General features: G+C 37.5%; 1 protein-coding gene across 1 annotated transcript in view; it reads left to right on the top strand.

Moving 5' to 3' along the window:
• The first annotated feature begins 4,584 nt into the window (after window positions 1-4,584).
• Window positions 4,585-14,493, top strand: part of LOC107040375 (paired box protein Pax-6) — a 91,866-nt gene continuing 81,957 nt past the window's right edge. Inside the window, exons 1-2 of the mRNA XM_029126254.1 lie at window positions 4,585-4,613; window positions 4,677-4,952. Coding sequence (XP_028982087.1) covers window positions 4,585-4,613; window positions 4,677-4,952 — 305 coding nt within the window. The remainder of the gene's footprint in view (window positions 4,614-4,676; window positions 4,953-14,493) is intronic.

Raw genomic sequence — 14,493 nt, 5'->3', positions numbered from 1 at the left:
TTCGATTTTGGCGAAAATCCACTGGCCCCGGACAACCCGAAAATCTGACCCTTTGGCTGGGACCAAAAAAAAACGGTTTCTCAGTTTTTACTTTTTCCATATACTTTTGACAGGTCTGACTAGCCCGGCGCGTAAATAGTTGTAATCAACATTCACCCGGGTGAAAAATTCAATTTTGGCGAAAAATCCAAGATCTGACACTTTGACCCTTGTGACTCTTAGACCGACTTTCCCGCCGGAAAAATCCAAGATCCGACACTTTGGCCTCCGGTGAAAAAAATTTTTTTTCATTTTTCACTTTTGCCACATACTTTTGATAGTTCTGAATAGCCCATCGCGTAAATAGTTGGAATCAACGTTCACCCGGCTAAAAAATTCGATTTTGGCGAAAATCCACTTGCCCCGGAAAACCCGAAAATCTGACCCTTTGGCTGGGACCAAAAAAAACGGTTTCTCAGTTTTTACTTTTTCCATATACTTTTGACAGGTCTGACTAGCCCGGCGCGTAAATAGTTGTAATCAACATTCCCCCGGGTGAAAAATTCAATTTTGGCGAAAAATCCAAGATCTGACACTTTGACCCTTGTGACTCTTAGACCGACTTTCCCGCCGGAAAAATCCAAGATCCGACACTTTGGCCTCCGGTAAAAAAACATTTTGTTCATTTCTCAATTTTTCCGCATACTTTGGATAGTTCTAAATAGCCCGTCGCTTAAATAGTTGGAATCAACGTTCACCCGGCTAAAAAATTCAGTTTTGGCGAAAATCCACTTGCCCCGGAAAACACGGAAATCTGACCCTTTGGCTGGGGCCAAAAAAACGGTTTCTCAGTTTTCACTTTTTCCACATACTTTTGATAGTTCTGAATAGCCCGTCGCTTAAATAGTTGGAATCAACGTTCACCCGGCTAAAAAATTCGATTTTGGCGAAAAATCCAAGATCTGACACTTTGACCCTTGTGACTCTTAGACCGACTTTCCCGCCGGAAAAATCCAAGATCCGACACTTTGGCCTCCGGCGAAAAAATTTTTTTTTCATTTTTCACTTTTTCCACATACTTTTAATAGTTCTGAGTAGCCCGCCGCGTAAATAGTTGGAATCAACGTTCACCCGGCTAAAAAATTCGATTTTGGTGAAAAATCCAACAAAACAATAATTGCAAAAAACAATAATTGCATTTTTTATTTCAATAACGCATGAGTAAACAGGGATATGAACGCAGATTTAATATAGACCCATAGAATTACGGGGACGGGCAAGGATTTGGAAAGTCTGAATACAAGTCCTGCTTACACCTAATAAGTGCTGAAATGGGACATAACCAGAGGTAGAAAGGTCTTGGAAGCACTTGGGACGAGACTTCCAAAGACCTATCCAGTTCTGAACGGAAAGACCTAAGTAGAACTTGTCAGGTTCAATTATTCAACTCGGGTCATTAATATGTTACACGTGGACGAAGTTTCGTGACATTGGCGGCATTTTTACGTTCAGTCTATGCATTTTTTCACATTCCCCATAAGAACACGGGTTAAAATGCGTTTTTTAAAATAATTTACTCCATTTGAACCATTAATCTCAGCAATCTGAAACTCCACACACAGCATCGAAATATATCAAAGAATGTACTTAAAAAATTTCAAAAAATTGGCTACATTTTTTTACCTCGCCTGAACAGCGTTATTATGAAAAACCCAATACACGTTTCTTGATTTAACCCTCTTTCATGAGTGGCGTTTCCACAACTCTGGATGCTCTTCGTTCATGTGGATTGGCCGTCCCCACTCCCATCGTCCAAATAGTGATTTATTTCACCTTTCGCAAATGACGGTCAAGAGCCGAACGGTTTTTGATTTTACAAATTTCATTACTTGAGAGTACTGAATTTTAGGGATTTTTCAATGAAATTAAGTAATCAGTTTCTTATTCCCAATACAATGCCTTCTATAGAACCATGAATTCTTCGAAATTTGCAACTTGGTTCTAGAAACTAGAAACATTTTTTTTTCTGTAATCATATTCAACATTAGTTAGCCATCAGTGTTTCCACTCAAACCCGATTTTATACTATGTGGCTGAGCACTTGCAATGATTTCTTAATTCAAACATTCTAATGTTTGTGCTTGATTGTTCGGAAAAAAATAAACAAGTCGATGTTTTGACGAAGATTCATGATACATAATTATAGGGTTTCTATACCCTAAAATAGTATATTTCAGCACGTGTGGGGCAATTTCGTCTTTAACGTGTGTGGGGTTTACAGCATGAGCCGAAGGCGAGTGATGTAACCACACACGTTAAGGACGAAATTTCCCCACAAGTACTGAACAAAATTTTATGTCACGAAGCCTGAAACCGGTTGAATTAGACACGAGACGCGAAGCGTCGAGTGTGTAATTCGGCCGGTTTCAGGCATGAGTGGCATAAATCATATTTTTAAATACACGATATGTTCGGTCATATTCAGAATGATCCCAGAAAATATAAGGTTCCCAGAAGTTTAAACACTTTCCATTTTTTTTTATAGAAAGGCCGCGTTTGGATTTTAATTAAAGTGCTTTAAAATAAAATTTGCATAATGCTGATCATATATGACTTTTTTCAAATGTTTTTCACGTAATTCAATTGAATACGATAATTACTGCGAGAGTGTAAATGCCACTTAGATTGTCTTAAGAAGCGAAAAAATGGAAAAATATTTTTCTTCCATTAAATTCAATTAATCTTCTATTAGATCATTTGTAAGGATAAATATAAATGCGTCCGTTGACTAAGTTCTCTCATAACATAAGGTATAAAGCGAGGAAGTTGTAAACACTGAAAGTCGTTCATTGCTGGTAGTATTCCCCGAGATATTGAAATATTTAACTCTCTGAGACGCGGTAAATTACATGGAAACTGTAATTCAACGTCGTAGAAATTCCCGAAGAAGGTAGTTGAGGCATATTAATTTAATTCATTAATTACTAAACACATTTACTTGGCGATTTACTCTACCTGCTGAATTTTCCTCTAGCGAAAGTGCATCATTTGATTTGCTTATAACATAATGGAAATGTAATGAATGGGATGAATTTATAGAATTGCAGAGTTTTTCATTTTTGAGAAAGCTGATCCGTCTGTATTTCAGCCATTAGACATACCCAAGAGAATATTTGCAATTTTTTTTATTCATTAATTAATAAAAAATATATACCATCTTTGAGAACCGCTTATCGAAAACGGTAGATGAATGATATTTGTTGGAATTTAATTGTGTCTAACTCGTTCACCACGACGGATTCTCACCTCACAAGAACCATATTAATTCAAATTTTCGTGGGTAACATTTTGTATTAAATCGACCTGATTCAGGTATATTATACACTCGAATTAGCAATAATATTCCTGAATCATCATTCAGGTATATTATACACTCGAATGAAGTATATTTTATATTCAATAATTTTTTTTTACTTTTTGATTACAATTTTATTTTGTGAAAAAAAATCTAAAACCCATGCTGAATTTTTCTCATTTTTGAAAATTTTTCCCTGGGATTCAGAAATCGTTGTCATAGTGTTAAAGGGGTGTAACGTCCATTTTTTGCTCGACTATATTCACACATTTTTTGACCATAATATTCTGACCCTAACTTTTTGAACTATACATTCTGACTCCTACATTATTTCTTATAATATATACAGAGTCTATTTTTTCGGCCCTAGCAAGCTGATCCTCATGTTGTGACTCTCATTGCTTATTTTTTAATACTTAGTGCCCGATCCTCATATTCAACTTAACAGGTCCTGGTACAAACAGGCCTGATATGAAAGAATGCATTCTTGAATGGCAATACCCATCCCCCATTCGGGGAAAAAATATACCAGATTCCGATATAAATTCTATTCGGGTACTTTTTTCCATGAATCTATGCAGAAAATCATAAATTTCAAGCGAACCAGTTTTCTATAGTTTTCCAATTTCTTCTAAAATAAAAGAGTAAAATATAAAGAAATTCGTGTGAGTTCCACAATTATATATTTGATTCACATTTTACGAACTGCAAGCAGTCTTCTTTGACATTTTCCATCAAACCGAAATGGTTTTTTTTTCTACATTTTGAAAATTTTCATAACCGAGAGCACTTTTGCAATCATTTAGGAAAAGAAGAAGGTTTAGAGACTTATCAAAAACATCTCGGTCCATTAACCTTTCCATAAAGAATGTTTCATGCGTAACTTTCCTGAACCTTTTCCTGCCAAAGGTATTTGCAAAGCAAATGCACTGAAATATTGAATCAATCGTATTCAGCCTCAAAATTGATCGGATAAATTCCTCAAGAACTTTTGATTTTTTGATAAGAAAGTTTTTTGAGGAGAAATGGAACTTCAGATAACGGTAAATTTTTCATTCAATTACCTGTCCACATTCCACAAAGGACTCGTCAAAAGTTGGAGTGAGAGTGAAAGATAAATTGAAATAGGAAAAAAAAATTCAATGGAGGGAAGAAATCGAGTCATCAAAGCTGGACAGAATCTATTGATTAATAGGTCACATGACTCGTTAATTAATACCACCACGATTATCTGCACAAGTTGACTGGTAATGTTGACCGACAGTCACGTTTTTGAGAGGTGGGAAACACGGGGATAGTTTGAAATGTGCTTACCATTGGTAAATTCCGCCTAAACGATCAGATTAAACTGTATAATTCTGATTTTCACAGAGGAGGATTTGATGCACGGGGGCGGTATTGGCGGGGGTTCTATGGTCGGTCAGAACTCAATATTTGGGTGCTCGGCTGCAGGACACAGTGGGGTCAACCAGCTTGGTGGTGTTTACGTCAATGGCCGACCATTGCCGGATTCAACGAGGCAAAAGATTGTAGAATTGGCACATAGTGGGGCGAGACCGTGTGACATATCGAGGATACTGCAAGTCAGCAATGGTTGTGTCTCCAAAATTCTTGGAAGGTATGATTTTTTTCTTTAACGTAAATTATTATCTTAAAAACAGTTTTCATAACAGAGCTAATTAATTGTAAAAAATTGTCTTATCATTCACGTAAATTTAAGTAGTCAATGGGAGTAAATTTCACAACATGAATATATTTATGAGCATAATATGTACGAGCAACTTATTTTTAAAATATTTTGGAAACAATGAGGTTTATCAATGAACGTATTCATCTGCAAGAAATGTAAATTAATTCAAGTAACAGGGATTTTTGGAGAAATAAAAACACTGTTCTAATTGTCAAGGATGCGACGTTTCGCAAAAATATATATATTTTAGCTTCATCAGGCTCTATAAAGAAATCAAAAACACATATTTGTGATATAATTATTCATTTCTTTTTTTTAACTTCCCGACCCGAAGGGAGGAAGTTATTGTAATGACCCCGAAAATCGAATGTGGAAATTTAAGCATTTCTCTACGTTTCATGACCTTTGGAACCACTTCTGACCCTTTTAATTATTTATTGCTTTTATTTTAATCTCAGCACACAGCGGATAGAAATTCTAGTTCTAATTCTCAGTAATTGTTTTTTGAATCTACTGATAATAATAACCATGTGTAATTTTACTCATATTGAGTCACATTTTCTCTTATTTTTAGCAATTCTTGGTTCTGGAATTCAGACTTTTGAGTTCTCGGCGTGTGCGTTTCAGTATACTCGGATTAAGCTCGTCCGATTTCTCAGATTGAAAAGATTCTCATTCTTGAATTGATGAGTTTTCCTGTTCTAAAACGATCTATTCGGATTTATGTATCCTTTACGATTCCAAATACATCCCCTAACTCATTGACGGAATTAACTATTGAATTCTCCTTCATTATCCCTTTCGGGATGTTCTTAGTTAGAAATTGCAATAGTTATTACTATGTGAACCCAAGGCTCTTCAATCAAGAAACCGACGGTTCATAGTTTATGATCTTGTCTCACTTGAAATGAGTCGGTTTTGGGTTTGAATTTTATGGATTTTCGCTCTGAAATCAACCAATCAGTTTCCTATTCTGGATACAATCCCTTCTAGAACCATGAGTTCCTCAGAATCACTAACTTGTTTTTTTTTCTTCTGTGCGGTAGCACGAAAATTGCAGAAGAATAATTCTCGAAAATTTCTTTTAACGCCATTAGTTTCCGAGTCATTTAGAAGCAACTTATCTCAAAATTTTTATAAGAATCGGGCGCCATCCCGAGTGGAAACTGTTTCAAGCAAGCCTAAGACTTGATCTGGTCTTGATGAGATCAAGTGTTCGTTTTGTTATTTTTACTTTCACACTTTATTACCCCCTCAGTACGTGTATTGTCGATCGGGTAATATTTTATATACATCGGACGTGAAAACTTATTAAACGGTATATCGAGAAGTTCACCGAAGAATTAAGTTTTACGATGATTACAGAACATAACGTGATTGGGACTATTATAACAATGAATAGTAGTTTCATGGATTACCACTGACCAAAAAAGTGATTACCAAATTCTTGTAATCATTTAAATCATGAGCAACACCAGTACCCCACGAGTATAGTTGAGTGCCCTTTATTTTCCCAGCTAGGGACCACATAAAAGATGTTGATATAATTTTCGTAAGATTTTTTTGAAATATTAGGTGTGTGACTTAATTTTTACAGATTTTTTCTTCGAGCTTAAAATTATATTTAAAATAGAAATATATTCGCGGTCTCTTCTGGTTTTGAAAGGATCGGACAAAAGGTTTCAGAACACAGAACGACAAGTCTATGTAAGTTACATAACCTTTCAGAATAGCAGAGTTTACGATGGCAACTGCTAAACAGCACATTCGGCACTGCATTTTATACGAATTCCAATAAGGAACAAATGCTTCTGAAGCACGGGAATCAATGTGTAGTGTTCTTGGTGCCGACGTTGTATCTTATGAAACGTGTCATTATTGGTACAAACCCTTTAGAAGTGGTGATTTCGATCTGAGTGACCAGCCGCCTCCTGGACAGCCTCGACAGTTTACAGATGCGGAATTGCAAGCTCTACTGGATGAAGACTCAACGCAAACGCAACAAGAATTTGCAGCTCAGTTAGGAGTCACCAGAACAGCTATTTCTAAGCGTTTGCGTCAAATGGGAAAAATCCAAAAACTTGGAAGGTGGGTCTCACATGTGTTGACCGAACACAACCTAGGTCAACGTATGAACACGTGCCTTTCACTGCTTGCCCGGCAACAAAAAAAGGACTTCTTGTGGAGAATTGTGACGGGTGATGAAAAGTATATTTTTTACGAGAATTCCAAACGTAAGAAGTCGTGGGTAGATCCCGGACAATCCAGTACATCGACGCCGAAATAGAACATTCACTTAAAGAAGATTCTCCTGTGTATATGGTGGGACATGAAGGGTGTACTTTATTACGAACTCCTGGAAACAGGTCAGACGGTGACTGCGGAACGCTACAGCCGACAACTGAACAAACTGAACGAAGAACTTGATCGGAAAAGGCCATTTACTGGGCAAGGAAGCAGACAAGTCATACTGCTGTATGACAATGCTCGACCTCACGTTGCTCGCGCGACTCAGAAGACCCTCTTAAACTTGGGATGGGAAGTTCTCCCGCACGCGGCATATTCACCAGACTTGGCCCCATCCGACTATCACTTGTTCCGGTCCATGCAGCACGCCTTAGTGGATAAACAGTTTAAAACTCTGGACGATGTGCGTAAATTCGTCGATGACTTTGTCGCCTCGAAGCCTGCAAGTTTCTTTCGCGACGGCATTCGAATGTTACCTGAGAGGTGGCGCAAGGTCATAGACAACGATGGACAATATTTCCAAGATTAAGTTCGTTGTTCTAAAGAACAACGAACTATTTCTTTATATTAAATAAATTTCTTGAAAAATCTGTAAAAATTAAGTCACACACCTAATATTTTCATTTCAAATACGCATTACACAATTCAAAATGGTGATAACAAATGAAGTTGTGTCTATAGATTTATTCATCTATGGACAGATAAATAGAATAGATAGATTTATTTATTAATTTTTCTTCCATTGCCATATAGCCGATTAGGCTTTTTACGGTCCCATTCCACCCCCCACCCCTTATTGCGGTATCATGGGCCGACTTCCTCTCCCACCATGTCGCATTGTACCCCAGGAACTGTACTCCATGTATAGACTCTCCTGGTGGCCAAGGGAAACCATGGAAAACCTTGGTCGACATGAACGTCCATCGATCGGATACCATCGGAGAATGTTCCCCAAACATTCAATCTCGATTATTTCCGGTGTCTAGACTCCCGTTCAACGGTTTCCAAAAAATTAAAAATCCTAATTTGCGCCAAAGCCGTACTTCGGCCACCGTCGTCGGTTTTATTTATTTCCTTTTATTTTGTCTTTATTCCGACGTGTATGACCTTTTGGTCTTTCACTTATTATCCCCCCTCCCCCAAATCTGCTTCACTGTAGGATGTCTTACTCTTTACCCAACTGCATTCCATTGGGGTTAGGGCTGCAAGGGAAACCATGGAAAACCCCAGTCTTACAGACGGCCGATGTTACAGGGCCGTATTGTGCCCATCTGTCACGCTGACTCAATGCATAGAGCAGATCTCTACATTCGCGCCTGACGGCGGCAGATCAACACGAGGAAATAGAGCTAAGCAGCAGGTCATCCGAGTACCACCCAGTCTGAACGCTGCTTAGCTTGGACGGCCGCCAGAGCCGCACGCTGCCCGCGTGATCACTATTGTCGCTGTTCAGCGTATAAGTTTTATTACACCGTATATCGTTTCACTGGCATCCATTGTGTTACATTACAATAAAAACAATTCAGTCTATTCAATCCAATTAACTTCAAAATTCACCCTGATTAATTCATTGATTACCATAGTCATAAAAATCGGACATTGTTGGGTCCCCGAATGGGATGCAAGAACGCTGAGTCCGGATAGAGGGTTAACTAAATAGACACGAACACAGACGAAATGTCATAGACACAGACCTTGAATCACTGCAATAAGTTAACTAATACAGAAGAGTATTCCCGTCCAGAATCGATATAATTTTAAATGCTGATAATTAACCAGCCCCGTTAATAACTAGAGCGGACTGTACACACTCGATGCGACTCTAATGAATACTGAATAAATCACGACAATTCAACGAAAAACGCTTAATCGCGTCGATAACTAATATGCAAACTAGGGTGGACCCCGACAGATGTCGCGAAAACCCCGAAAGTCAGTCAAAAGTGACAGATCCAGTACGCAACAGACGTCATCATTAGATTCACCAATTCCTGAAGCATCGCAAACCACAAATCGAGATCCGCGGCAGCGTATCGGCCAAGAAAAGTTTTAGCTCCGATTGTACAAAACATCAGACCGACCGCTGCCGTGTATCTATATACGAAGCAACTACCCCCTCCACTACCTACGAATCATATCCATCAAATAAAATACAAACGTGACGAGCTACATGAAAAATACTCTTAGTTACATTATATAAATTGGCCACAAGCTTCTCATTGATGTAACATTTTTTTTGTTCGAAGCAATATTTAAAAAAATACGCGCATAGCAACGACTTCATATGCACATTCTCGCATTTCACATCAACTCCTATCATTTTTTTTGTTACGGAATTGGTAGCAGTGTAATACAATCACACGCACCAAGGAGGGAAGCCCGGGAATTTACAAATTGAATATGGTGCACGAATGATGAATTCCACAGATATTTTTCACTCGAGTTTCGTGCACAAATGAATTCTCGAAGGAGCAAATTCAGTCGGAAAATCTTGAATGAATAAATAATTAAAAGTCGGTGCAAATAACGACTGTGGAATAGAACTATTTGTTTTACTTCAATTGTTAATTGGAAACATGATTTATCGTGTGAAAAATAAATAAGCCGAATTGAATTGAAAATGAAAAAATTTACAGGATATGAAAACGATTCCTTGTTTACTTTGAAAAAAATAATGAAATGTCCCTAAAAATAGAAAATAAATGTTTTTGTAAAAAAACTGCGCCAAGAAAAAGTTTTGTTTGGTTCTTACTGGGAAGTAGAAATTTTTGAAAAATACAAAGAAATGAAAACGGAAGCCAAGTCAGCAATGTCGAATAAACGAAAATAGTGCACAATCAGATTTCTATAAGAGAAATTATTTCAAATCGAATGAGGATATTAAAAAAATTCTTGATGAAATAAAAAATTAGTAGGAGGACCAACGGTCTTGGCGCGGAGTTTTTCAACTCATTGTCTAGTATCAATCTAATTTTCCATCTGCTGATCCGCGCCAAGGACGTTGGTCCTCCTTCTACTAATTTTTTATTTCATCAACAATTTTTTTAAAATCCTCATTCGATTTGAAACAATTTCTCTTATAGAAATCTGATTGTGCACTATTTTCGTTTATTCGACATTGCCGACTTGGCTTCCTTTTTCATTTCTTTGTATTTTTCAAAAATTTCTACTTCTCAGTAAGAACCAAACAAAACTTTTTCTTGGTTTTTAATTATTCAGTGCATTTTCCCTTAACACGTCAATCAATTGGACCAAATTAATTACAATAAATGCGTTCACAATCATTCTTTATAAAGTTATGTCACGAAATAATTGCCACTGGCAAGGTACGAAAGGGTGAGCATTAAGCTCATACAACTGGGAGAGACGAGTTAAAAACGAAGCGTAGTAACCAGCTTGGCTCTGTAACTCGCCAGTGTGACAATAATTTCACTGGAGCACGAGTCTTCTCCACCTGCCTATTGACGTACTTCACTTACTTGTGCGTCATACAATTTGTGGTCGTTACGTCCCCACTACACCGACTTCTATTCCGTGCGATATGTCGACCCACAAACCGTATACTTACGTCCAGGAATCTTCACAATCTTCTTCTAATCTTCAAAATTATCTCAATTTTTTAGATGATAGCTCAAAGATTCAAGAAATGGATTGTGAAAAAAAAATCATTTTTCCACTAATAATTTGTTTTTTAATGAAAATATCGCATGAGGCTATCTTTAATAGGAAATACCCAATTGGAATGAAAAAAATATCCTCTGATATAGAATAAAAAACGGAATTCATCCCGATTGTTTTTCAACATGCAAAATGTTCCGAATATCTTACAATAATTATTGAATTTTTCCGGGAAAGATACTATGACGTTAGCCACAAATCTTAAGGGGTTAGGCCACTCTAGTCGACAAAAAAATAGGTTTTTTTGTGATTTTTTTTCAGCACAGCTATAAAATAAATCGAGATTACAAGAAAACGTGTTTATTATACATATCATTGATTGTATACAATAATTTTTTTAGAGCGATTAATTTCAAAATGGCGGCTGCGCAGCGTTTTTCCGATGACGTCTCTGTTTTTGGAGGGTCCACGGGCGAACAAACAGCTCCTGTAAATTTTGAATTATGATGAGTCACTGAAGTTTTTTTGATTATACATAAGAATAGCTAGAGAAGTACGTAGGATTTTTTTGATATATTGATTTTTGGCCAAATGGCGCACTTCTAAAGTAAAAGGTACAAAATTAAAAAAATTGTCAGAAAATTGTTAGTAACAAATGAACAATGCAATATAAAAAAAATTCTACGTACTTCTTTAGACAATATATTTTTAAAGATATAGTCAAAATTTCAAGTGAATCAATTGGAAATTGTTTGAGTTATGTGTCTGGCCAACTTGAAAAATGTAGTTTTGAGATAAACGCGTTTAAAGTTTTAAGTAGTAGAAAATCATGAATAATTTTGCAATACCTTTAATCTGCGATGCCTGCACCATACAATTGGCCTTCTAGATTAGTGTCCTGATCTTCTATTTCCTTTCTATGTGATCTTAAAGCGATCCTTGACTCTTTTACAGCTTCAGACAGCGATCTTTCTGCAAGCTTTATGCGCTGTTTGTCGATCTCCAGGCACATTTCGTAGCTGTTCGGGCCGATTTCTAAGTTCATTGCTTCCATCATATGCAAAATTGATGAAAACCAACACAGTTTTACCACTAGAAGTAGATTTTGGGGCCAATGCCCACACAGTCGAATTGAAGCTTTCATTATTGTTCATTGTTATTATTGATTGTTATTTTTGTTTCATTGTTGTTGTTATTGTTGTTTACATTTGCCGTATACCTGCTCTAGTCCCCCAAAGTACCCCCAAAGTACCTCCCCCGGTAGCGCTCACAAAAGGAATTCGCCGCGGACCGTGCAGCCTTGTACTAAAATTCGAAAATTGAATACTTAGAGATTTTTTCCGGCCATAATCTTTTGGGATCTCATTTTTGAGGTCCTAAGGGACCATTTAAAAGAATTTAAAAAAATCGATTTTTCGAAATAACTAGAGTGGCCTAACCCCGTAATGATTTTACAATACGGTTACCTTCCAGATTTTACAATACGGCCCCGGAAAATCCTTTCCACATGTGCCTTTTTCTACCTACTCTAGGGGCGATTGAAGGAATTCTGGGTCCCTGGGGAAAATATTCATTCTAAATGGGATTTATTCAGTCAATATTGGGAAATCATTAATAACCATGGATTGTTAATAAAAGCAAACAAAAATTATGTATCCATAGAAGATCGCCTATTTTATACAATGGCCATCTCATCAACCGCATTATCAATCAATTTATTTATTTCATTCGCATAATAGTTATTTTCATCACAAGGTCCACAAAGTATTTTCTGACGAATGTGGCTTTGCAGGCCGAGCCGAAGGCGAGGCCTATAATCACATTCGTCAGAAAATACTTTTGGACCGTGTGATGAATGCAATTTTTCGTTAGAAGGCCCGTAAACCGCTATCTAACCGAGCGAAGCGAGGTTAGAATCGCGGTTTACCGGGCCTTCTCACGAAAATGAGTTCTTTACGTTTGAATAATTGGAGGCCCTGAAAAGGGCCGACATATTGAATCCCTGTGGAATAAAGAATGTTTTTGCTGAAGACTCCATTCATTCTGAATTTGAACTTGAAAAAGAAAGTGTTTACTCCGAATCAGAGTCATCGTCACTTACGTGAATAATGAATGGTTCCACATGCATAGTTATTATGCTCTTTTTTGCGATATTTATCCTCTAAATTCTGAACATGCTTCACATATTTTTTCCACAATTCTTTCGACACTGAATCCATAGCATTCTTACATGATCGGCACACGTCATTGACTTTGAAAGTATTATTTTGAAGAGCAACTTGACTTTTCACATTCGCCCGTATCAGCTCAATAGCATTGAACTCGCAATGAGCAACGGGAAGCCACAATAATTTTACGCCCTTTTCCTTGGCTATTTTATCCAAAAGATAAGACTTTGGAAAAAACGCAGCTTAGCTAAATCATAGAGTTCAACTTTCGTTAATGTTTCAAAGGAAGTCACATCCTGTGGCAATGACACATTTCTTTTAATTAACCATCGAATTATGGCGGCTTTTGCCCACGCTTTAGTTGGATTACGTTTTTCGGGGTCGAGTGTAGTATGATATGGTGCTAAATCAATGACGATTACCGATTTCGGCGGCAGAAGTGTTAGGGTCTTAGTGAACCACTCTGTGTAATGCTCTGAATTCATTTCATTATGATAATCCCTATCTTTTTTCCAACGAAACAATCCATGCCCCCTTCTAAAAAACCATCTTCACTCCCACTATGAGTTTTAATCACCCTCTTGCCTGCACCAGATGGAACTAAAAATCCTCCTCGAATAGAAGTTATGTGCTGTACTCGCGAGCGCTAAAAATCAAAATTATCTATATTTTTCTCGAATGATGTATTTTCTACCTACCCAATTTTTTTGGTATGATTACCTCCACACCACGTTTCATCAGTGAAAAAAATTTTATACCCCGCGTCTCCATATTTTTTCATTTGAGTTGAATACTCCTGACGTTTTCGTGCAATTTCTCGACTCACCATGAGGACGAGTTTCCGATTATATGCTTTGTATTTAAAATTCATTTTTTTAATTATACGCCATAATGTTGTGTCACTGATATTAGAAAAATCGGGAACATCTTCTTTCAAAGTCTTATGCAATTTCTCTATTGTAGGATAGGTTTTATTCACGTAAAAATCTAGAATTTTTCTATGTATCACGCCAAGGAAAAATTCATTGAAAGATATGCGGAGCGACCCACGTACGAAATGCCAGTGTTGGAGAAACGGGCCAAGCCTGGCACAAGCCTGGGCTTGCCAAGTCTGGGCGCCCAGGCTTGGACCGAGGTTCGGCCATCCCTGGGGACCAGGGCTTGAGTCTCGGGAGAAGGGCGGGTAACCGAGCCTTGGTTGACAGATCTGGCCCAGCCTTGGCCGGACATTGGTATTGATAATTGCCATGAACAGTTTGGCAGCCAGTGCGGCACCAGTCGCATACCGGTATTGACTTTTTTTCCTCGTTGAACCTATTACGAATGCTGAGGAGTAATATTAAATTACTTGTATTTCAATCACCCATATTATCATATTCATGTAATTAAGTAATGTTTAATTGAGCCTGGCCAACAACTGGCAATCAACGCTGGGA

Source organism: Diachasma alloeum, unplaced genomic scaffold (assembly GCF_001412515.2).
Source record: "Diachasma alloeum isolate Michigan unplaced genomic scaffold, Dall2.0 Dall_scaffold_00328, whole genome shotgun sequence".
Classification (NCBI taxonomy): domain Eukaryota; kingdom Metazoa; phylum Arthropoda; class Insecta; order Hymenoptera; family Braconidae; genus Diachasma; species Diachasma alloeum.
The sequence above is the reverse complement of the archived record's forward strand: the minus strand, read 5'-3'. Positions and strand labels throughout refer to the sequence as shown.